Source organism: Ambystoma mexicanum, chromosome 10 (genome assembly GCF_040938575.1).
Source record: "Ambystoma mexicanum isolate Mex_15411 chromosome 10, UKY_AmexF1_1, whole genome shotgun sequence".
Classification (NCBI taxonomy): domain Eukaryota; kingdom Metazoa; phylum Chordata; class Amphibia; order Caudata; family Ambystomatidae; genus Ambystoma; species Ambystoma mexicanum.
In genome coordinates, this window is record NC_090932.1 from 127,330,786 (window position 1) to 127,356,972 (window position 26,187).

Consider the following 26,187-nt stretch of genomic DNA (forward strand, 5'->3'; position numbering starts at 1 on the left):
GGGCTATGGGGCAGTATACATAATTAAATAATTTGCTACAGGTTTTTTGAAAATTTATATAATTAAAAACAATCAAAGATGTGGAAACACATGCTAGGCGTAAGGATTAATCTCCAGGCGCTTGCCAACAATCACCACCCCATTTTGTGTTCAAAGCGACTGATTCTCTCCAGGAATCTTCTTTAATATTAGCATAAAACATTATATCAAATACTGCAGTGTTTGTACACCAATAGAAAGTGTCCTCATTTGGAGGTGCGGTGAAAATATATTAATTTGGGGGGGCGCTGTTGAGCAGCCGGCAAAATGGCTGCCTAATTTAGGAGCTCTGCAGCCCACTGACCATAATCTGCGAGCAATGGCGGAATCCTGATTAATCGAGCCCTGTAAACGTTCTCCAGAGCATCCCGAGATGGCAGGAAACACTTGGAAGAAAAACCGAAAGAAACCGGGCAGGAGGACCCCAGATACAACTGTTGGTGCGGCCCACCCCTCGGGCTCGCGCTGGGCCTATCTCCGTGGCTGCCGAGATCTGTGTGGCCGCTGCGTCCCTGCACTGTGCTGGTCTGCTGGAGCGGAGGCGTCGCTACTGAGGCAGAAGTGCCAGGAAGAAACTGTGTGCGGGACAGCGTTGCTGCGATCTGGGATGGGACATCCGCCCCCCTGCGCTGCCGCTGCGGGCTTCGGCAGACTGCGGGCGGCGATGGTAGGTGGACTGGGGGGGATTGCGAGGGGGCGCTGTTGCTGCGGTCCGCCGCCCTACCTAAGCGGCCCCGCTGGACCCGCCTGCCGAAAGCACATCACCTTCTGGGGGCTCTGACTTGCCCCCCAGGCCTCCTGGAGCAACGGCCCATAGCCCATGCGGCGCCTCTGCAGCCGCTGGGCTCACCAGCCTGCTGCCTACCAGCAGCCCACACATTCGTGGACTTACCCAGTGTGCTGCAGGAGCCATATAACACACCACAGAGCTGCTCCTCGCTGGAGGGGCCAGTTTCTGAGGGTTCTGGAGGTCCCCCTTTGAGGAGCTGAGCCTGGGTGGTGGGTCTGGGGAGGAGGGTGCCAACTCTGCCGCACCACACACACACCGGTGTAAAGGAATTCTACCACCTGGACCTTAATGGGCTCCCCCAGACCCACCCCATCGCCATCAACATCACATGGCCCAGTACACCCACAAAGCTGGTGAAGAATCACACTGAAAGCATTACAACCCGCATGCTGCCCCTCAGCTCTGTCCCGGCCATCGTGCCCACGGTGGCCATAAAACATCTGTCAAACACTCAGCAATACAGCCCCCTTCGCTACTTGGCACCCACGGCGACTTCACTGGTACTATCCGGCCACAGCTGTGCTCTCCCCCCCGTCGGGGGCAACCATCCGTATTGCCAGACCTGGATCTCCCATACGTCGGAGCCCGTGGCACGTTACCACTCCCACTCTGTACTCACAGACACCAACTCACCTGCCCAGTGAGGTGCCATTCCCCATTACTGCTATGTCTAATAGATCGAGAGGGGCCAACAAAGTCAGGGCCATGGACAAGTTTGCTAAGGTAGCCCCCAAGGCAGAGCAGGGGCCCTCCTCCGCAGGACAAGAAAACGTAGACATGCCACCGGACCCTCCTAAGCCTGACTTAATAACAATGATGGAGACCATGGCAAAAAACTTTGCGGCCTTTCATGAAAAACTCGACGATATTAACGCAAATGTAGCCTCACTAAAATCCAAATTAGACCAGCACGGGCCAGGATCACTGAAGCAGAAAATAGAATTGGAACCAATGAGGATGGCGTTCATGCCCTACAAAATACAGTCACAGAGCTTGTGCACGACATGAAGCAGGTCAAAGCTAAGTGCGACGACCTAGAATCGAGGTCGTGAAGAAACAATATTCGCATTGTGGGGGTTCCCGAATCAGCACTCAAGTGACGCATAGAACTTGCGGTTGAACAACTACTTAAAGACCTCCTTGACAACCCCGCCCTGTCACCGTTCCTCACTGTTGAGCGAGCACATCGTGCACTGACACCCCCCGCCCCAAGCCTGGTGACTTTCCCAGACCGATAATTGTGAAGCTCTTGAGCTACAAAGATAGAGACAACATACTATGCCTGGCCAGGGAAAAAGGAGAACTAAGGCTGGACTCACAAATCATTCGGATTTTCCCGGACTTCTCGGTTGGGGTACAGATGGAGCGATGGCAATTCGGTGGTGTGAAAAAAATGCTAAGAGATAGGAAAATTGAGCACGCGATGCTCTTCCCCGCTCGCTTGAAATTCACTTACTGCAACAAACTTTATTTCTTCACAGTCCCAGATGAAGCAGTCAAGTTCATTGAGGCACAAATTCCGCTAACGGAACCCCCAGAGGAACCAATAGACAACGACTAAGGCAAAGGTTCCCTCAACTTTCATGATGGGCCGCTTCTTGTGGTAGACTGTTGTCCTCCCCCAGTTGTTCACCCCGTTCCCCCTGCTCTATGACATTTGGTGCCCTCTGTGCCCTGGCTAGACCTCCCTATGAGCTCCACCATCAGTGGGGGGGAACACTCTGAATCTGCTTTATTGCAACGCTGTACACTGGGTGGCAACCTCGACCGACATGCCTCATCTGCATGTACCATGCTTGCTCGCCATCTGCTTAGATATCAAGGTTTAATGATAAGTTTCTTCTGGTAACCCAATGTATCATCAGCCGTTCAAAAATGTATGTTGTTTCATCACAATTGTATTAACAAAAGCTGGTCACACGGCAGCGGCAGCCCCCACTGCAGCTGCAATGCCTTCTAAGGTGGAATTTATAAGTTTAAGCCCCCGTTGGGCTATTGGTCGAGCGTTGCCAAGTTGGGGATGGCACGCAATCGTCCACGCTAAGGGTGGGAAATATCACACTGCTAGTTGGGACTGGGCGGTGAGCGTGGGGGGTGGTCTTGTTGGAGAATGTTGCACAAAAATCAGCAGGAAAGAGGCAGCGGGCTTTGAAAAGCGGTGTATTAACGCTGCAGCAGCGCATGATGTAGAGGGCAGAGGCAGATCCTTCAACTGGGATGTCCCATAAACTTTTGTCATGTCCATTAGACTGATGACGTGGAATATTCGGGGGTTAACCAATTTCACAAAGGCCTGCAGAATCACTGCATATGCACAAAGGCATGGAATCAAGATACTCCTGCTGCAGGAGACGCATGCTCTGAAGCACCTTGCATCAAATCTGGCACAGTATTGGGGCCCTAACAGGTTTTATATGCAATACTCCACCCAATCCAGGGGAGTGTTGACCCTGATCCACAAATCAGTAAAATGTATACTTCATACGTCCCACATTGACACAGAGGGCAGATACGTGATCCTTCATTGCATACTGGCTAATGAGGAATGCTTGCTCGTAAACTCATATGGTCTGAACATCGACTCCCCGGAATATATTGACAATGTGGCCACCCTCCTCATGAGATATGTAGAAGTCCCCATTACATGGGGGGCGGGGGGACATGAACCTCATACTAGACAATATTCTGGATAGAACAGGCAATACCTGCAGAGCCATGTCTCGCGCAGCCAAACGACTCCATACACATATGAGGTCCCTGAATTTACATGACGTGTGGAAGACATTTAACCCTCAAGAGAGAGAATATACTTTTTACTCAACAGTACACGACAGCTCTTCGAGAACAGATATGTTTCTGGTGTCGGGTTGTCAGATGGGTAAGATAGCGGATGTTAAGATACTAGCGCACACGCTCTCAGATCACTCCCCGGTGATGATGCTGATCCAACTGGGACCTGGCCCACCCGCCCGCCCCGCCTGGCGCTTTAAATCCGAAGCTTTGCGTGACATTGTGTTCAAAGCTGAGATTCTATCGGATATAAACATCTACTTCGAGCACAACAACAGACATGACACATCTGAAGGGACTTGTTGGGAGGCATTCAAAGTATATATTAGAGGAATGTGCATCTCCAGGGAGGCAGGGGTGCTAAAAGCCATAAGACAGGCCTTACACACTTCTGAAACTAAGCTCAAAACACTAGAACAAGAACATGCCGCTACACCCACCCCGGCAACCCTGGCTATGATTAGAGCAGAACTCGAACTCTATGAATCTCATGCCCTTAGCGAGGTGCGATACTATGCCCGACCGGTAGCGGCGTGGAAGTATGGCGAGGGAGACAGGCCTGGTAGAACCCTGGCTAGGTTGGTACGCTCAGAGGGAGGAAGGACCCGAATAGATAGCATCATAGACGCTCGAGGCACGCGTCACTGGTCCGACCAGGGCAAAATCGACACCGTCGCAGACTTTTACACCAATCTGTACGGCCGTCGGCAAGAACACACTGCTCACGACATGAATGAGCTGCTTGAAGGCATCCCTATGACCATCATCTCCCAAAGCACCAGAGAACAACTCGATGCCCCGTTCACCTTGGAAGAGATAGTCCAGGTTATCTCAGACCTCCCAAAGGGTAAGACCCTGGGCCCGGATGGACTCACAGCGGAGTTCTACCAGGAACACGCTGCCATTTTGGCACCCATACTGCACAAGGTCTGAGTTGAGTCACTCCACCTAGCCGCCCTTCATCGCTCCTTAAGAGAGGCCATGATAACTGTTCTTCCCAAGCCGGGGAAACCCCCGGATGAATGCGGCTCCTACAGGCCCTTATCGCTTATAAATACGGACATGAACATCTTTGCTAAAGTAATAGCAAACAGGTTCCTCCCGATCATGCCACATCTGGTCCATGCGGACCAAAGCGGATTCAACCAGACCGAAACACGTGTCTGGGATTGCTGTTGGTACTCTTGTTCAGAGGAGAATTGCCTAGCATTTCGGTGCTGGACTTCCCCAGGGCAGGACAAAGACTGATGTTTAGGATATTTCTCCTCTGTGAAAGATGGTGAGCTAAAGACTCGGGGTAAGACTCTTGTAACCAGGACTCATGTCTGGCAGAGAGTCTCCCAGGACCCCCCTTGTTATCTGCATATTTCAAGTAACTTTTCATAACAAGGACACCTGTAAAATGCTGCCGAGAACGTTGTCAGATCATTCCCCAATTCAATGGCGTTTTTGGTTTTCAGATCTGAGGGTCAGTAGGCCGCATTTAAAGGTTCAGGCCCTGCATGATATTGTGTATCAGAGTGAAGTACATGAGGTTATCACCTCCTTTTTTTGCTAGCAATGATGTGTCGGTAGCTTCGGTTGGGACTCTCTGTTAAACCTGGTTCTGCGGGGGAGATGTATTTCTTTGGAGAATGGGGTGTTGAAAGCTATCTGGAGGAGGTTGATGAGTCTGGAGGGTGTGTTGACAGTGTTACAGTCCGGAGGTCCTGACGGGTCAGCAAGCGAGGGCATGGCAGCAGCAAGGGAAGCGCTTGACCAGTATCAGGAAACGGCGGACAGGGAAGTGTGTGTTCTGGCAGCTCTGCATATGACACTGCAGTAAGGAGAGGGGGGCCGACCTGGGATGCACTTGGCTAGAATGGTGAAAGGGGCCAAAACGGGAGTGCCAGGTACTTATCCGAGGGGATGGTACATTGGTGTTGGAGCCGGAGGCTATCCTTGAGAAATTCAGGAGGTTCTATGACAGGCTATACATGGCTCGTGAGTGGGCGGATTCAGGTATTTTGCAGTCTTTTTTTGACAATGCTCATCTGGCGCGTCTTTGTGAGTTGGGCATGAGATGATTGGGGCTCCCATCCCTGTTGATGAAGTCATGAAGGTGATTAAAGTGTTACTGACAGGCAAGGGCCTGGGCTCGGAAAGTATTACATCAGAGTTTTATAAGGAATGCGATCCCCTGGTTGCGGACTATCTGGTCAAGTATGGCAGAATACGTTGCGGTTAGGGATCCTGCCCACGACCATGCATGAGTGTGTGTTGAGTGATGCTGGAAATGCATTGGAGGGACAGGGCCTCCATGTTCTTGTCCTGTAGTCCTTTTATCATGTGTGTTCTGTGTTATTTTCTGCACAGGAGTCCATGCGGCACTCCTGGCAGTGCAGCTCTTCCTCTTTTTGGTCATGGTGAACAGACCCTTGGGATGCCCTTATGGCACCCATGGGTGCGGGTACAACCCTGTACCCCTAGTGTATGTTTTTGGGCACCTGTGTGTGGCCCACAGAGCAGGGTATGGGCTGGTGGCAGCTCCATGCTGAATTTGACAGGTGCTCTGTGTATCCTCCATTATGGGATTCCCAGGCCCTGCCATTGGAATCAGTTGATTCCTGATAGGAGACAAGATGGCCCCTGTGCCCTCTTGCTTTCTATTGCTTGTTACCTTGTTTTCCCAAATTCCTGGGAAGCCCTGACTCTGTCCCTTCCCGACCGGTTGTTGGGTGGAAGTTCCATATATGGTATTGTGGGGAAGTCCAGGCCAGACTGGCTGGAGCCTTCCGAATGACTGTATGTTGTGGGTACACCCGTGGGGTGTGACCTGGGTGAATGGAGAGTGTGACAAATACGCATTTCATGTTATGGGTGTCTAGTTTCTGGTGTTTGACACAATGACTGAGACAGTCCTGCCTGAAACTGGCATGAATGCAGTGTGGAGTGCTGAATGGCTGGGTGCGTGTCCCAATCCACATTCCTTGTTGTGAGTGTCTGGATGGAGAAGAATGGCCTGATGCACTGTGAGCCTGATTGGCTGCCTGCCTGCATGAATGCCCTTCTGAATGATTGGTTGCCTGAGTGTGACCCAGCAGAGTGAATGAGAGACCGAACAGTATATTTGGGGACCTCTCACTGAGGGAAAATGTTCAGAAGCTGAAGTCGAAACTTGATGCTAACCTTCGCCAATACTCTCTGGAAGTCAGTCCTCGAAAGGCTGCTGACCGGAGACGGGGACTGCCGAGGAATCTCGAAGTGCAGCACCCAGACATCAAGGCCATCGAAGTCTGTCGTCGTCGACCAGGGTTCGGAGGATCGTCCTAACCGCTGGAGGGCCGTCGAAGCCGTATTGCCCAGAAGCGGGGACAGCTTGACGCCGTGCCACCGACGACCGGAGCGTCAATGCTCCATTGCCTAACAACACTTTGAATCAAGGACTCCCATGCTCATCACCGTCGACCACTTTGTCCCGCCAGAGAAAGTCAAGGTCGCCGCCGAACCAAGGAGAATCTGCCAGTGGGTTTCCCGCCACCCGAAGTCCACAAAGCACCAACGAAGATCCGAAAACCAGCCGTGGTCGAGTCCCGATCGCCGACACCAAATGCCGGCAACCTGATGCCCTTACTGGGCCTATTTTCTTCATAGACTCTTTGCGGCAACAAACTATTGTCGTCAAGGTGCACCGTATGCCTCATCTTCGCAGGACGTCCACGACCGATCGTCAACCAGCACCTCCAGGACCGAAGCTGCTGCCTCAACGCCATTGTTCACCCTTTTCTTCGAGGGATCTCCACGATCCGTGGCTTCTGCCTTAAAGGGAGTTCACTCAAAAGGGATCTGCCGATGACCCCGACATCGAATTCCGCTAAACCAGGTATATTGGGGTAGTAGAACATTTGTAGAGGGAAATAAGACTTTGCTGAACAATATATGGACTGGGCTTGTTTATTGTGGTATAGCATAGGTCTAGTGGCGTCCAATGGTTTATGACCGTGAGGAGAGTCTCCAGGATTCAGTAGCCACCAAATGTTTTGGTATTGCGGCAAGACATTGGGTCGTCCATGCTTTTCGTCTCCATACTGGCATGATTCAGAGGCACGTGTGTTACGCGATGACTGCAGCTCATATCTGAGCACGTGATTTTCCGCCCCAACACAATCTCCGGGACGGGTTATATTATTCATCCTTTAGTTCTGTTATGGTGTAGCACCAATCCTAATGTGGCAGTGTTGACTTTTGGCCCGTGTGTCCACCATATTTGAGGCTTTCTGACATCTTGTGGATTTTCTAGCTTGCTTCTTAGTTGCAAGTGTATATGTTTTTTCCTGATGAAGACGTTGTGCAAGCGACCTTCATACGTCGAAACCGGTCGAGAAATTGGAGATGTGATCATTTTGTACATCTAATTGATCCACTCTCGTAGTATATCACACATGTTAGAACTCCAGTGGTCTTGTACATTTCATACACTTTATAAAATGAATGTCTTAGTTGTGACCATTAGTAGGTCCTACCACATATGTATTGTACTTGGGTAGAATTTGTATGAAATGTTGAATGAATGGCGGCTGAATGTGGACGAATGGGCTAATGATTTATTGTCAATTGTATGAATTGGTATGTTTTTAATAGTTAGTTCTCCTGCAATGTAAATAATAATTTATTTGCTGATTAAGTCATGATTAACTTGTCTGCTTAAATTATGTATCATGTTTAATGAAATCCTTTTTTGATACTTTGTTTAGAAATCAAGCTCCTCCGGACTAATTTTTCTGTCCTAATCTGTTATATTAATACCCTAGTCCAGAGTGTGGAGTCCCCTGCGTCTTTCAGGGATATATAATTATTTACAGGTTGGCCAGGTGGGGGGATCCTCATACAGAACTGTGACTAGTGGTAAGGGCCGGGTATTCTGCCAATTGTTTAACCAACTTTGTTTTTCTCCCAAGTCTATGGATGATACATTTTGCTATTGATTTGTATGCAATTTGAAACGGTCAGCAGTTTGTGCATTTTAATGGAATCAAAGAGTAATTGTGCTACCATATAGAGATTGGATATATTTATCATTATAGAATTGCCTGAGCAAAAAGTGTGTTATTGCGTGTGTATCTAACTTGAACCTTATTTATATAAAGAACGGTGTTATTACTAACATAGTGTGTGGACATTCCTTTGTGGGGGCTTGGGACTACACTGTACTTAAGAACAAGCCTGCATCACATCCTGAGAACGTAAGCCTTGATTGCTCGTCCACGTTTACCAAATAGAGAATCTTGGCTGGGGTGCTATGTGCTTCTACTGTGCCATATAGATGGCAGGAGTACAGATAACCCCCTCCAGTCTTTATAGGTGTTGGCCTTAATTCTGAAGCCTTGGAAGGACCCATTAGAGCGTGCCTCTTATAGATAGATTTCCCTAATCAACTTGGACACAACACTTTTTTCAAAGTCTTGGTGGATAGACTGCTGCCTTTACTTTCTTCAGTGGTGTATTTAGATCAATGTGTGTTTATCCCTGGCCGTAGTACGGTGCTTGATTTGCAGAGGCTGTTTACTGTGCTGGCCCAGGTCGATCCATCCGTGCAGGTGGCTGGAGCACTGCTTGATATGGAGAAGGCGTTTGAATCCTTTGCGTGGGCTTATTTATTTGTGGTTCTGGAGAAGGCCAGAGTGCTGCTGTATTTCTATCAATGTGTCAGGGTTTTGTAATCAGGGGTGACTGTGCGGATTGGCCTTTTCGGGAGGCCTTCTGCATCCTTTGACCTAGAGAGGAGTACATGGCAGGAGTGTCCACTGACCCCTCTCTAGTTTTCAATTGCTTTGGAGCCTCTTGCGGTCCGTCTGTGTTCCTCGCACATGCATAATGGGCCGGTGTAAGGGAGCTGATCTCACTTTATGTGGATGATGTTATTTTATATGTGAAAGACCCTGAGAGGAATTTGCGAACGATATTGGATGAGGTTGAGTCGTTTGGTGAGATATCCGGGTTGCGAGTTAACTGGTCCAAATCTATTCTATTTTCGCTAAATGAGGCTACTATGCGGCCACCGGGCACAAATGGTTTTTGCTGGGAGCAGTCTTGCACTAGGTATCTGGGGGTGACGGTTAGCAGGAATCAGCCACATCTTCTGGGGCTACATGGAAGTCTTGAGGGGGAAGACTGAAATGTGGATCAGGCTTCCCATCTTCTTGATGGCTAGGATGGCTATCATTAAGATGGTTATCCTTTCTAAATCTGTTCCTTAATATTCCTGTCTGGCCGGGCACGCAGTTTTTTAAGGAACTACGGTCGCTGTCGATCAGGTTGGGATTCGATGGGAGACACTCACCGGTACGTGGGAACAAGGGGGCTTGAGCGTGCCCGACATGGAACTTTTTTTATTTCGCAGCACAGGTTTTGTTTGCTTTGTATGGATGCCAGGTGTGCAACCCTACCCGCAGCTGCGGGTCGAGGCGCAGTCAGTTTACCCTTATTCGCAACAGGGCATGTCGGTATCTATGAAGACTGTGGATACATGCTTGTTTGATCCTGTTTCGTGTACTGTTAATGCATGGAGGCAGCTGTGTTCGAGACTGAAAGAGCTGCATCTGTACACCCCAAAGTTAAACATTTGGGATATTCAGTGTCTTGCACCGACGTGCAATGGTGTTATTAAAAGGGGCTGGTAGGGGCCAGGGATCCGGAGTATGTTTTACTTTTTTATTGATGGTTCCTTTGTTTCCTGGAAGCAGGTTAAAGCTAAGCTAGGGGGAAACTTTGTGATGGATTTCCAGTATTTCCGGATTCGCAAGGCTTTTTGGGCCTGGTTCTCTGGGTTCCCAGCCGAACCACCGGTGTTGACAGTGTTAAAATACTGTGTTAATTCACCTAATGCTAGTAGGTTGGCATTCACTATTTGCTGCATGGTACTGTAGTCCGTTCCGAGGGTGGAACTAGCGTGTAGGACGCAGTGGCAGGTGATATAGGGAGTGATCTAGAGGACAAGAAGTGGTGATATCTGTGCTCCTATACCAATAAAGTGGTTAAAAGCAGTATGTTTAAGCTTATACAATTTAAGGTCCTCCATCATGCCTACTTGTCCCCGATGGTTCAACAGAAATTAGATACGACTAACGACGGCAGATGCCCCAGATGCAAATCGGGCAGTGCTGGCTTCATACATGTTTTGTGGGATTGTCCGGGTCTGTCCCATTTCTGGCAGCAGATAGCTGCCTTGACTGACTCATGATTAGTTAAAAAGTGCCTGTTGAGATTCTCAGTTGTTTGTTTGGATGGCTCTCTGGGGTCCCTAAGGGCAGGAGGAAACTGCTGTCTATATGTATGATTTTAGCTAAGCGCTGCATTTTGTTGTTGTGGTCAGGCCCTGTTACTTCAAGAGTGGGGATATGGCAGTGGGGCCTGGCATGGTGTTGCGATGAGGAACAAGACTATTGCCAAATTCTGCCGGGGACGACTAGGCCGAGAGATGTGTGGGACCTGTTGCGAACATTCCTAGGTGCAAGAGAAGCTGCAAAGGGTGGAGGATGTGGGTGGGGCAGGAGCAGGCCCTGTGGAACTGCAGCAAAATAACGGCGGGGGGCAGACTGATTGTCAAGCTTTTTCTTGTCTCCTTTCTATATCCCTTGCTGCTGAGGGTGTTGTGTCAGAAATTTGGGGAGCTGGGGTCTACTCTTGTGGGGTGCCCAGAGGTTGATTTGCATCAGCTGCGTGCTGGCCAGGGAGGAGCGGCCAGGGAGGATGGTGACCATCGCCTCACCAGAATTATGGACAGTAACTGAACTTTGGCTCTTGACTTGACTCTTTCTATGATTGTAACTGTCCGTTTTGGTGGTGTGTTGGATGTGATGTGAACCTGTTCATAAACAAAGTTTTTCTTAAAAATAAAAAAAGAATGTTCTTTTCAGCCAGGAACTTTTTCTCAACTTTTAACAAATCTTGCATTATTGTGGTGTCAAGCAGCTGATCTGGCCTGGCAAGGGAACTGGACGAGTTGTACAAGTCAGGCATAAACATTGACATCTCAAATGGTATTTTACCATCACATTGTAGTATGGGAAATTGTTGTTTCAAATGGTACTTTTGCTTACTGGTCACCAATATCTGTCCAGTAAAAGCTTGAGTAGTTGCTAATATCCCAAGTTGGGCAGTAAACATTACTGTAGGAGTAGCAGAGATTAATTTTAATATGTCCTACGTGTTTGGAACTACACCTTCAACAGGGTCTCCAACCTTTGGGGAAATAGTGTCTAATACTGCGTCGTCTTTCAAACAATAGATATATCTGTTAGGGAATCATTTTGAATTATGACAGCCTGCATCAAGGCAGTCTTTAATGTCCTTATTCATGTGGGAAGTGGAGAGTGTTAAAGCTGTTACAACAAATCTCCGTGTCAGCTGCCTTGCAGACCAGTCTACTAGTGCATTACCAGTACTGTGCATAGAATAATTTCTATGTGGTTTAACGTGCATTACAGAACCTAGACCATTTACCTCTTTGATCTTCCAAACCTTCTGCCAAAGCTGTTTAGATACTATTGGTTTCTCTTTAGAATTTTCAAAACCATTGTAAGGTGTATTCCCTGACTAAGTATTCTGAATATAACACAATAAGTGTGGGCTTGTGTGGAACAACCTGCTGGAGGCCATTAGAATACTTTTTTATTCGGCTGCCTCAGCTTATGTATCTCCCAAGTGATTTGCTTTAGTGTGTAGGCATTCATCTGCATTATTATGGTTGAAATCAGCCTTTTACATAAGCACATGCAGCTGAGTAAGTAGGCCCTGTGCCAATGGCTGGTATTGCTGATCAATCAAAGTAGAAACTGTTACAAAACATCCAGAGTGGAATGTTTGGTATGGCTACGTATGCCTCTGTTTGCAAGTATTACTCAAGATCACACATTTGCTTCTACCCTGGTGTATAATAGTACTGCACACAAGAGGCAGCGTGAGTAGCAGCCCATTTAACCGAGATAGTGTGCAGCGCATTAGCACTCAAGACATTTCAGTGTGGTGCTGCGTCCAGCTGAACTAGTGGAGTATTCAGATTTCGAGATGTATTGGCTGCTAGAGCCCTTTCTTTTTGTACTATAACCTGTACTACTGTTAGGAGCTTCTCTTCATGAGTGAACGTGTGTTCTTGTATTGTGAAAAACATGTGAACAATATGCTGGTTTGGTTTCACCATAATTACACACTGTGCATGCAAAACCATTTTGATCAGGCAGTAATATTACTTCTTAATCCTTATGAGTGATCCTGTCTTCAAGAGAAGTGCTTAGAGCCATCTATTGTAAATGTGTTGCAGAATGATTGTCTGTTCTTCTTTCCAGTCTGATGGATGGAAATTCAGTTTCACTAATGCATAAAGTGGTTTTTCCAAAGATGCATAGTTAATCACATATGTGCGTCCGTAGTTTAGGAAACCCAGTAATTTTTCTAGAAATTGTGAAGTGAGACCCCCTGACCTCACCTGGCAATAAAAGAAAAACAAAATATTTATTTGTGCAATTTTAGATTTTCTCAATTGAATATATCTTTTCGATGCCAGTTTCTTTGTGATTAAATCCACCTTTTCTATATGAATATTTAAATCTTTATCTGTAAAATAGATTTAATCTATGTATAGACCAACAATTTCAAATGCCTTTTAAAAGGCTCTGTACTCTTTGTGAAAATGTGCCCGTGGTGTTTTTTAGCCCTGGGGAATTCTTTTGAAACAGTCATGTTTCCCTTGGAAAGTAAATTTAGCGTATTTGAAACTCTCTGCGTACTAATGTTCTGTAAAGGGCCCATTAAATCAAATATAACATTGTTTTGTATGTGTACATCTGAATGGTAAGCAGCAGTCCAGAACTGTGGAGATTTTAAACTGCTGTAGTGCGTGTCCACTGGGTATTCTGTCATCGTAAATTAAATGATAAGTACCCTCTGGTTTGGCCACTGGAATATTGGGGATATTGTAAGGACTTCCCTATTTTATTGTGACTCCTTACTCAATTGGTCTACTATTGCTTCTGCTTTAATTGGGTACTGTTTCTGAGGCCTATGTGCTAAGTACACCAATATTTTGTGTGGTGGGCAGTCAATATCATTATCAACACGGTTTTTGAACAGTTGAACTGCTCCTAGAGAAGCCGAAGATTCTGCATAAGCATTAATAAGTGTTCATCAAGTTCTTTTGAAAACACTGGTTTAATAACATCTTCTCTCCTTTGACTTTCTCTAATGTATAGTTGAAGCCAGAGCATCTCCATTTTGTTGATAGGAGATCTGCTGTCTGTGTTTTTCTTCCTTCTTGTCTGCCTTGCTTTCTCACATATTTCTGCTCTCCCCTGGATGCTGTGTCCCATGTCTTTTGTTTCTGTGGGTGAATGAAAGTATAGTCTTCACCTCTGTACCTTGGTGGTTCTCTGACGTGTGTTCTGTCTCAGAGATTATGTAATTGTTATTGGACTTTTAGTTTTACACCTTATCCCTTTGTTCAATTGGATTCCTGTTTAGGGTTAAACAAACATCTTTTATAGCTGGTGCCATGAGCACTATACCCATTCTCTGCTATATTTGCTAGGTTTGATTTGTGCTGCTTTCCTCCTTTCACTTGATTTAAGAAGGTAGTGCAGGTTTTGTCAAATTTACAATGGAATTCTCCTGTTTTCTGTCTTGTGTTTCTTCGCTCGATCCTTCTTCTAGGTGTCTACCCAGGTGACGTCGACCTAGAGACTTATATGTGGCTAATATGTCTCCAAATGTGTGTTTCTTCTCCTAGTCATGATGCTATAAAGCCAGTCACCTTGCAACATTTAGGGCCTCATTCCGAGGTTGGCAGTAAGGGGTTAACGGCGCCGGTAAGGGTGCCGGTGCCATTAACCCCTTACCGCCGCATTACGAGGTCCTTTAGCGGGTCCCCCAAAGGGCGGCTGTTTTTACCAGGCACCCTTTGTGGGAGCCGCTAAAGGACCAGCATGCTAACAACGTGCCCGGTATTAACGGGCCCGTTGTTAGCATGGTCCCCATTCCCATTGAGCCCTATGGGGGCTCGAATGGGAATGGGGATGGGTTCCCTGAATGGGGAAATAATGGGTCCCCCAAGGTTGGAATGACCCGGTAATTCCCCATTCAGGGAACCCGGATCCGGTATGTGGTAAGGGGGTAGCCATGGCGCTAATAGCACCATGGCTACCTCCAACCTTGGAATGACCCCCTTAATCTTGTAGGTTCTCCTGTAAGGAGTAGCATTATTTCACATTCTACCACTGGAAAGTTGCCACAGCTATGGCTTAGCCAAAGCTCATTGCTGCGGTTGCCCCTTGAGTGTTCATTATTTCCCTTAGGATAATGGTTAGATCAGTAATTGATAGAATGTCTATCCGCTCAAATATAATCAACTAAAACCTGAAACCCAGCTATCAGTTTTCCAATGGCGGACTGCAGCCAGCTAGCATAATCATGGCTCGTGATATATGCCTTTGTTGTGAAGTGACCTAAGGAAATGCAGACCTAAGTTGACTCAATTTAGTGGAATACCATCAGGGTATCTCCTTTTGCTTTGTTGGACAAGACCCCAGCAGATGTTTGAGGGTTCGGAATGAAAGTCACTCTTCTTCAGCAGTTGAAGCATGATCTGGTGGTGGAGCAGTTTCTAGAGCTGCTATCTCAATGCAAGTGCTCTGGCTATGTCAAAGTGTCTCCTGGAGATCATTTATTGTTGTCTAATACAAGGATCAGTATCCTTTCTCTGTGGGAGAAATCTGATTAGGTGTTCTAGTGTTAAACCCTCTGATGTCAAAGGCCCATGTCTGGCAGCATTTTCAGGAAATCTTAAATTGCCCACAATTCAATTATGATGGGTATGTTTTCTAACACTGTTTCGGGATATCTGTATGGTGCACATTCTATTTGGTCTATTATCTTCCTTTTGCAAAGGGTTTCTAATAAACCCCATACTTTTGCAGCAGGTGTTTTAATGAATGTGAAAAGTGTCTCTCTAGGCAGACCTCCCTGTTTTGCCTCTGCTGCAGTAAAATGAGTGTTAGGATTCAACACCCCTTCGTTCGCCAGTCATGATTTATTGACTGCTTGATGGCATTCAGCAGGTGATGGAACATCAATATACTGTAGGTTAGTCATTCTAGTGTCACTTTTTATGAGATTTATTTCTCTTTTATTGTCAAGCTTGAAACCCCTATAAGCCATTCTTCAGTTGTTAATAGGAAAAGTTTACAGAAAGCAAAGAAGATTTTTGTGGGAAAATAAAAAACATAAATTATCTTTTTATTAGATGTTCTAGATTTTAACTGTAGCACTACTTTTCTCTACACTGACATTCAACTGTTATGGCTTTCCTGATGCCATTTGTCTTGTTGGTTTATAATTTTAAAACTGTCTTGTTCCAAAGCTACTGAGAGTTGTCATTTAAGGTAATCGGAACTGCTTTTAAATGTATGAATGCCAACTCTCTGGCTCCCCAAGATCCAGAATAGGGGTTTGAATGCATGGATGGGAAATGATATAGCTCCCTAAGTCCCATGCACGTTATGGGCACCAATTGTCATGATTTACATTATATCCTGCATGGAAGAGCCGAACCGCCACCCCATAGGCAGCCTAAATGCCCACCTGGGGCTGTGACAGGTTTCACGGCAGAGAATAGTGCTGTACCAGAAGCAAGACTCTGGAGAACGTTCAGTCTCTACTACCTCTGAGCACCTGACAGGCTTAGTATTGGTCAGCAATATTGTTGTGGGTCTACCTTTTGGGTGAATCTATTCATCAATGCTTAATTTCCTTGTGTGTATGATAAACATTAGACGCTATCAAAATCTTCCCTACAGTGTTTAATCTCTAACCCAACCAGTGTTTGCACTTGCAAAGTAGTTTCTTTTATATTCATAAATAGTAACACATTAATAATGCACTAATTTTATTGTTTAGCATTTATGTATATTTATTCTTTTGTATAGCTAATATGGAAGTATTACAAATAGAAATGTCAAACAATATACATTTCCTAATCTAAGCAATACAGTAGTAGAATAGATACCCAGCATCCTACTCTAATGTTCTCTTGTAAAATGTTCAAACTACCTACTACCAATCATTCTGGCCCAGTAAAACAAAATCATATTTATAATTGTGATACTGTGGTTTGACAAGCCAGAGGGCAGGTGAGGTTATGCAGATAAACCTCTAGGCAGCATATTAGATCGAAAGGGTTAGAAACCCTGTCAAAAAACATGGCTTCTATGGGCAGTTATCTATGAACAACCTAAAAGTGATCGACAACCGTTGATAAAAAATGTATGTTGAAAACAAAATTAAAATCGTGAAAAAGATCAAATAAATAACAGAATTAAAAAGCCTAACTCGCCTAAACTGCTAAACTGTCTTCACCACAAAGCCCAACTATTAGAATATTTTGTAAATGATTCATTAAATCTTACTTGGAGATCCACAGACTGGTGTCATAAATTCCATTATGTACCTAGAATTTGAACAGCTCTAAGCTCCAATCCAGGCCACATAGGTCTGCAGCCACATTTGAAAAATATACAGGACATTGTTAAATCTTTCACATTGCATGATAGGGAGTTGGCAGTCACACAGTTAATCCACATGGGCCGGTAACTTTCCTATTGAATTTGACAGAGTTGAATTTTAAAACTCAAGAAACAGACTGAAATGTACTGTAGAATAATGCAACAAAGACCTGTTCTTGTAAAAACCTTGAAGGTTAATCAAGGAAAAGAAAACCTCAATATTCAAAACATTGACTTTGACAGAGATACATTTCACAAATGTGCATTCCAACTATTGACTTTGACAGCCTTCCCCTTTCAAGCAGAATTAGAAATATATAGAACATTACTAAACCTTTCAAAATCCATGATAGGGTTAATGTGTTGACTGAAAGACAGAATAAGTTGGCTGCATTTAAAAAAGCATTTGTTTTTCTCTATGTAGAAAGCACAAGAGATGACCTAAGCAATAAGCCTATCTTTTAACCTCGTGCTGTTTGCAATCTGTTTTTCAAAACAAAAGAGCGAGCTCTAGAAAAAAAGGCATCTTTGTTTACTGTTTCAACCTGGACAAATTACTTTTTTGCATTCAATAGTATTCCCAAGTTACATCCTGGCTGCTTGGGGTCAACAGTGGGGCCCGTTCAGGAAGCCATGAGAATGGTCAAGATCTTGATTCAATTGGGCCCACCAGTAGGATGTCAAACTTAGAGTTATTTAAATATAAACTCTAGTGTTTAAAGCATTCAAGGGAGGACAGCTATGGGTCTACAAATAGCTAGTTTTTAGGTATAAGAAAAACATGCCAGTACAAAAAGAAAGTAACAGAAATGACATAGCAATTGTTCTTTGTAAAACATTTGATAGTAAAAAAACATTTGAGATTACCAAACAAGTTATAGTAGTGCATATCTATAGTAAGTCTAGGAATGCATGGAATATACTGAGCTGCATACAAGTAAGCACAAGGGAAGCAATGGCATAAAATGAATGTTGGAGAGTTAGATAAATACTAGATCAGCGCATAAAGGGATAGATTGATTCGACATAGACAATATTTAAGGCACATACAGGTTGGGTGCTATTTGCCCCATGCAGCAGATTTCTGTCAGAATTTGAAGAGCAGAATCAATAAAGCGATCCTTCATAAAGTAGCTCGGCCAGGAACCCTCCATACCTGTACCCTTTAAGAATAGTTTCCTAGAATTTAACAATAGTTTCCAGGGGTTAAAGGATTTTTGAGAGGGGGGGGGGGATTGTAGTAAAGGCAAGGTGTTGGGAAGGCACTACTGAAGACCACTGGCCATAAGGTTTTAGAGATGTTAATGTTGTACATACATAGAAGGTCCAGACTACAGCTGGCTACATGGGAGGCTTTATGAAGGAGTTGAGTGAATCCAATTCATCCATCTCTGTGTTCACCCCTTAGACGGGCATCTGATAAACTATCAATCCACAGATTGAAGTCACCAAGTATACACGCCCTTCTAGTTTCGGTTAAGAGGTGATGGCATAATCAATGAGCATGATACGAAACCATGCAAAGTGGCAAAGTGGTGGATGGTACCTAATGGAAATTGGCAATAATGATTTGGGGCTGCTGATGTATTTGGCTGCTACACATTAAAAAACACTGTGTCCAATTAAAGGCTGTACTATAGCTTCGGAAGAATTTAAACTTAACTTGTATTCATGCCAGCTAGATAACACACCAGGCCAAAAGATAAGTGCATTAACATTTATAAATAGATTGGTCATTAATTAGATGAACACTGTAAGTTAACATCGCCAACTCACCCGCTCTACATCGCCCAGTCCTTCTGTGTCCAGCAGCACCAAAGTGTGTTTGGATTTCTCAGGATGAGGGATGCACCACATCCAAATACCCTTTGTGTGAGATTTAATTGTAGATCCTATGGAGAAGCCTGGTCAAAGAGATAATGTTTAGAACAAGGTACAATGCTCTTTGTGCCAGATTTTATTATAATGTTAATAAAACACAACTGCGGCTCTTCTTTATGTGGGATCTTTGAATACAAAACAAAGGATATGTATGAAGTTTCATTTTTCATGATTAGTTGAAAATATGAATGATTACAAGCAAGCTATTACTGTTGTTATTAATTTCATTATCATCCTTGAATAAAGTCTCAGGAATGCCACATCAGTCAAGATGCAAATGTTTTTTTTTGTTCCCCTCTTTAATGAGGTACACCATTCACTAATAGGTCCATTTGGCAGTTTGTTCTCCCTATCACTCATCTTGGGACCCATATCGCAGCTCTGCAGTGACTCTGAAAAACCCTTCTTGAGAGATGTGGCAGGATCACCATCATCCTGGAGGAGAGTAGCAGTGAGAGGCACTGGAGGTCCTTTACATGCAGTACCTTAGTGTGGATAAATCTGGCTGAAGCTGTCGTCTTGCCTCACAGACTTAGGGATGTGGCGAGACCATCAGACCCGAGAGATGTCCGATAGGCATCCAGTGAAGAGAGAAGAAAATGAAGAGGAAGTTACCCTTGCTGAAGGGCAAACAACGCTGGCAAGAGCAGAGTGGTAAGTATTTAAAGGGACCACTACTGTCAGAACCAATTTCCAGGGTGTAAACACTGGAGAGGATATCTGTACTTCTGCCCTCTATATGGTAGGGTAAAGGCACAGAACACCCCAGCCATGGCTCTCAATTTGGTAGCAATGGACAAGCAGCCAGGCTTAAGCTTTCAGGAGGTGATGCGGGCTGGTTCTTAACTATAGTAAATCCCCAAAACCCCCACAAAGGAATGTCCACACACTATTTTAGGTGATAACAGAGCTTCTCTATATACAATAAGATTAAGTAATATATCTATATGGGATACATTACTCACCGTAATCGTATTTCTGATGCTTGTATCTGCTTTGATTCACATGCTGTGCATAGGCCGACATCTAGTGGAAGCTGCAGCGCATTACAGTTTGTTTTTCGAAACTCGAAAATGGGCATCGATACAGGGCGTGCCAGTAATACTATCCCTAGTGTGACGTCCGCTGAACCCATGATCCCTCACGCGTGTAGGACCCTCAAATTGTATTTTTTCTGACATGAGGTAGCATGAGGAGTAGCGTGAGTACAGATCATCCAAGCAGATAGATAGATAGATAAAACTACAAGCATACATGCTCCTTCTCTCAGAGGGGAGGAAGGGCGGGCGCATGTGAATCTAAGCAGATACAAGCATCAGAAATACGATTACAGTGAGTAATGTATCCCTTCTGAGGCTTGTGGAATCTGCTCAGATCACATGCTGTGCATAGATTAGCGAGCAGTGTTAGAAGAAGGAGGTGGGATGTGAGAAGGGTCATGAGCAAACAGGTGTCTTAGTACCGCTTGTCCCACTTGAGTATCTGTCTTGGAATGAGTGTCAATGCAGTAGTGGTGAGTAAATGTGTGATCAGTGCTCCAAGTAGCTGCTTTGCAAATGGTGTCAAGGGGTACATTTGCAATGAAAGCCAGAGTGGCCCCCGTGCCTCTTGTAGAGTGGGCTTTTGGCGTAAAAGGGAGAGTTCTTTCAAAAAGTGAGTAACATAGCTGGTTACAATTGACTATCCACTTCGAGATGGCACCTTTAGAGACGCAATCTCCCTCTCTGCCTGTAGCTATGGAGACAAACAGTTGATCTGTTTTCCTTAGCAGCCTGGTCTTGTCTACATAGTAGAGGACCGCTCTTCGCACATCTAGAGTGTGTAGTTTCACCTCAGTAGAGCTTTTGAGTTCCTGGAAGAAGGCCGGAAGCTCAATGGACTGGTTAATGTGGAATTTTGAAATGAACTTAGGTAAGAACCTAGGGTGTGTTCGTAGAACCAGTCTATCCTTATGAACAGTAAAGAAAGGATCCTGCACTGACAGAGCCTGAATTTCACTGACCCTTCTTATGGATGTAATGGCTACTAAGAAGGCAGTTTTATAGGTCAGGTGTTTGAGACTGGCTTTATGCATGGGTTCGAATGGTGGGCCCATGAGCTTAGCAAGCACCACATTAAGGTCCCATCCTGGTGGTGGGTTAGACATTGGAGGTTGGAGTCTCTTTACCCCTTCCATGAAGGCTTTAACCACTGGTACTTTCCACCACAAAACTTTGCTATGGGAGATGGTGTAGGATGACAGCGCCGCCAGGTGTACCTTGAGTGAATTAAATACCAACCCTGCATCCAGCAGGTGGAGCATGTAGGTGACAATATTGGAAGGAGTGCAATCAACCGGGTTGATTTGCTTATTCTGGCACCAGATAACAAATCTTTTCCATTTATCGAAGTAACAGTGCCTCGTGTTTGGTTTCCTAGATTCCTTTAGGATGTCCATGAATCTCTGTGGTAGGTTGAGACGTCCAAGCTCTATGACTTTCGGAGCCATGCTGCTAAGTTCATTGAGCTGGGTTGAGGATGCACTGTTTGACCTTGATGCTGGGATAGTAGGTTGTGCCAGCACAGGAGTCTGATGGGTTTGCACACTGCTAGTCTGCGTAAGTGTGGGAACCACAGTTGCCTCGCCCACATGGGAGCAACTAGGATGAGCGTCATTGATTCCCTGTGCATCTTGTTGACCACCTTCCTCATGAGAGGAGTTGGTGGAAAAGCATAGCCAACCATCCCTGACCAGTTCATCCTCAAGACGTTCCCCCTGGAGTCTGGCTGAGAGAACCGGGATGCGAATCCTGGGCATTGCCTGTTTTCGCTTGTGGCTAATAGGTCTATAGTGGGGAAACCCCATTGTGAGAAGATGTCTTCTACGACTTCTCCGTGTAGACACCATTCGTGCTCTTCTGGGAGGGGATCTCTGCTTAAAGCGTCTGCTAATGAATTGAGATCCCCTGGAACATGTTGAGATGACAGGTAAATGTTCCGTCTGAGTGCCCATGTCCAAATTTGCTGGGCAAGCCTGGACAGATTTGGCGAACAAGTCCCTCCCTGTTTGTTTATGTAAAACATCGCTGTCGTAGTGTCTGTTAGGATCTGTACTGACAGGTTCAACAGGTGGGGTTTGAACGCTCAAAGCGCTCTGAAGACTGCCAGGAGTTCTAGCAGATTGATATGATTCTTGGCCACTGAGTGAGACCAGAGACCCTGAGCTGTGTGGTGGAGGAGGTGTGCTCCCCACCCTGACAGGGACGCATCTGTAGTGACTACAACCTGTAGCTCCGGATCGTAAAAGGGTTTCCCCTTTGACAGGTTCTCTCTTGTCCACCAGTGAAGACTTTGTACAAGTGTTGGCGAAATGACCACTAGATCGTCCCACTGACCACTTGCCTGAGACCACTGCTTCGCCAACCATTCTTGCATGGGTCACAAGCGCAGGCGTGCGTGGGGGACCAGGTAAATACATGATGCCATCATGCCTAGCAAACGCATCACTTTGCGCACCCTTATCTGGCGACCGGGCTGATATAGAGGAATTTGCAGTAGTAGATTCCGAATTCTTCCTCTGATGGAAAGGCCAACCCCTCTTGAGTGTTTAGTACAGCTCCTAGGAACTGCTTGGAGGTGCTTGGCACCAGGCTTGATTTTTTCTCGTTGATAGAGAAACCCAATTCAAAGAGGAGGTCGATCATTCTTTGGATGTTTGAGCTGCAAATTACTGGGGTCTCCCCCGTGATGAGCCAGTCGTCCAGGTAAGGGTACACTGGGATTGCCTCCCTGCGTAGGTGTGCTGCCGCCACCGCCAGTACCTTGGTGAATACCCTTGGAGCCGAGGCTATAACGAAGGGCAGCACCTTGAACTGGTAGTGCTGACTGTCCACCTTGAAGCGCAAGAATCTTCTGTACGCTGGGAACATGGAAATATGAAAATAGGCATAAATCATGTCCAATGTTGCCATGTAATCCACCCTCTTTAGGAGGGGGATTACTTCTTGGAGAGTAGTCATGCGAAATTTTTGGGGCTTGACATACTTGTTTGCAGCGCGTAAGTCTAATACTGGGTGCATTGTCAAATCTTTTTTTGGCACAAGGAAGTAAGTTAAATAGATACCTTTGTTTACCTGGTTGCCCGGGACGAGTTCTATCGCATCCTTTGCAAGAAGATTGACGATTTCCTCGAGGAGAATCTTCTGGTGGTCCAGTGAATGTATCTTTTGGCGTCAAGGGTGGTTGCAGGGGTGCTCTAGCAGTTCGATGCAGTATCCTGCGGACACTGTGGACAGCACTCATCTGTCCGATGTGATCCCTTCCCATGCTTGGGTGAAGTTGGAAATGCGCCCCCCTACTGGGGATGCATGGGAAGGGACCCTGAGCGGGATGTCACTGCTTTGCGGGAAGTGTAGCACCGCCTCTGCCAGGGCTGCCTCTACCTCTACCACGGGCCCTCTTGTTACCTCTGCTGTAACTTTGGGTAGTCCGCTAGTTGACACACCATGATGTACCCTGTCCCTGTGACATTTTGGGAATTTTGTCCGCGTGAGCGGCGAAAATGACTATTACCCCTTCGATAAGTGGGCTTATTAGGCAACTGTCCTAGGGACTTTAGAGTATCATATTCGTCTTTGGCAGTTTTTAGTGCGTCCTCTACCGCTTTGCCAAACAAGACATTCGGTTCCACCGGCATGTCAATAAGGTTTGCCTGGGTCTCGGGTTTAAACCCTGACTGTCTTAGCCAAGCGTGCCTCTTAATGACAGTGTTTTCTGCAATGAGCCGTCCTGCATTATCTGCGGCGTCAAAGGTTGTCTTTAGAATGCAACCGGACACGGCTCTACCCTCCGACGCGATTTGGGCCAACTGACCCTTTAGTGGTTCTGGTGCGGAGTCAATGAGGACCAGCTACCTGCTCCCACTGGTGGCAATTATAGCTTGCCAGCAGAGTGGTGGTGTTGGCGATCCTTGCCTGGTAAGTGGAAGTGGAGCCTACTTTCCTTCCTAAACCATAGATTCTTTTGCTCTCCTTGTCTGGGGGAACCTCCGATGATGACAGAGGTGTCCCTGCTCTCTTTCTGGTGTTAGTGATTACCAAGGAGTCGGGCTTGAGTTGACCCCTTATGTAAAGAGGGTCTGACTGTGCGGCCCTGAACATCTTCTCAATTCTGGGGTTCACAGCCTTAGTGAAATTAGGATTGAGAAGGGAAGGATCAATTCTACGTTGGATTGATTTGAGAATATGAATGGCTTGAGCAATGGGTCTTTTGTCCCCCACTAACTCCTCTGCAAAGTCCCTCTCTTCCTGCGCCCCCTGTGTATCTATGTGGAAGTGCTCTGCAGCTTTAGCCAAGACCTGATTTAGAAGGGGCTGGTTATCTATAGGTGAGTCAGAAACCTGTGGTTCCTTGTTAACCGGGGAGTCCATATTGTAGACCGCTGCCTCGTCTTCCTCCTCCTCATCCTGGCCCTCGTCATCTCCATAATACTCAACCCCAGTTTGATCGTCCAGCACCATAACGTCTGGGTCATCCCCATACTGTTGGTAAGGCTGAATATGGTAAGGGTCTGAAGACAGTCACTGAGCTGGAGTATCAAGCCGAGATCTCTTATTAGGAGGCTGGGGGTCCTTGGATCCTGAAGGAGTAGCATTGTCAGGGGTATAGCTAAGAAAATGCTGTGGATTTCTTTCATAAATATTATCTAAGAAAGACATTCTCCTCATCACCCTGTCCATGTCCACGGTGCTCCATTCTCCGGAACTGGGGATGACAACCTCCTGATGAGGTTCCTCTTCTAATCCCATATCGTAAGAAGTGGAAGGTGTGAGTCTGGGTGAAGACACAGGGACAGGGGTCTTAGATTTGTCCCTATCTGAAGACTTGTGTTTGTCCTTGTGTACCTGGGGTGCAGAAGTTGTAAGTGTAGACCTTTTCTGCTGTGTGTCCCCTTTCTCGTGAGTGGAAGAGTGTTTCCCTGACGGTTTGGCCTTTCCGGAATCTTTGGACGCCTGGTGTCGAGATTCGGGGGTACTTTCTCTCTCTTTAGAGTGTGCACGTCGGGACTCGGAGGCAGACGCCGAATGGGCTGCCAGAGCCGACTTTGGGTGTACAGCTTCGGGATGGAGGTCGGACTTGTCTCCTGACGAACGAACCTCCGTTACTTTAGGGAGCGAGACAGTCTTGGCAACTGTGGATGGCTGCTGTGTGTCGTGCTGCGATCTCGACCTGGAACGCCCAGAGGACACTGATTCGGTGGACCACTCTCTACGTGCCTCTTTCTTCCAAGAACTTGACACGAGTGTCGAGTCTCGGTTGGACTTAGTGTGTTTAGATGTAGAAGAAAAAAGGGTAGCGCTCGTGTCGCCGGGTGTGCTCCCCATAACTGCCCTGCTGGACAATCCTCTGAGGTCGGGGACTAGCGCTTGGGTGTCTTTCGACACCCCTGTGCCCTCGTCGTCTGAATGGGCGGCGTCGCTGCCATCACTGAAGGCACCCACCGCTTCCATGGCCTCGAGCTGCCTGGTGTGGTGGGCCCAACGTTTAGTGGAGCGGTCCTTGAGTGTTTTAGCTTAAAAAATCTTACACGCTCTGCAGTTAGCTTCGGAGTGGTCCCTCAGGGAGCAGAGATTACAGGTGGCGTGTTTGTCAACCCAAGGGTACTTGCGGTTGCACTTGGGGCAAAATTTAAATGGAGTACTCTCCATATGTCACATTATGACAGCGGGCTAGTGTGTGTAGGAAAATAAAGAGTGTAGAGTATGTTTCCACCCCCCACTCCCCCTACTTGCTGTTACGCTCACCTGGCTCCCACAGAGGCGTCGGTCTGAACTGGGCTGCGGTCTCCACCAATGTGACACGTAGGGCCGACATGACGGACTGGACTGGCCCACCTAGCTTCGTTTGCTTGGCCCGTAGGAATATTCTTCTGTAAATGGAGAAAGGGAATTAACCACCCGTGGGGATGAGCGTAAATCCCCCCACCCCTGCTGTTCTCCCCACAGATCACCTTTGATGTCCCCTCTTATAGTCTCACCTGATGGTTTGAAAAGATGAGCTCTCCATCCTACATTGAGCACAGGGGCGCGTTGATAACCAGTTGCTTCACTGGCTCGAAGGAATTGGTGCGTTCCAGAACAATATTGACTCTGAAAAGTATGTAGTTCGTAAGAGTTCACA

At 46.3% G+C, this 26,187-nt stretch overlaps 1 protein-coding gene across 1 annotated transcript in view; it reads right to left on the bottom strand.

The window, feature by feature from the left end:
• The window catches only part of LOC138491218 (guanylate-binding protein 1-like), a 358,543-nt gene that overhangs the window by 294,027 nt on the left and 38,329 nt on the right, over nt 1–26,187 (bottom strand). The window contains exon 2 of the mRNA XM_069617607.1: nt 18,925–19,052. Coding sequence (XP_069473708.1) covers nt 18,925–19,052 — 128 coding nt within the window. The remainder of the gene's footprint in view (nt 1–18,924; nt 19,053–26,187) is intronic.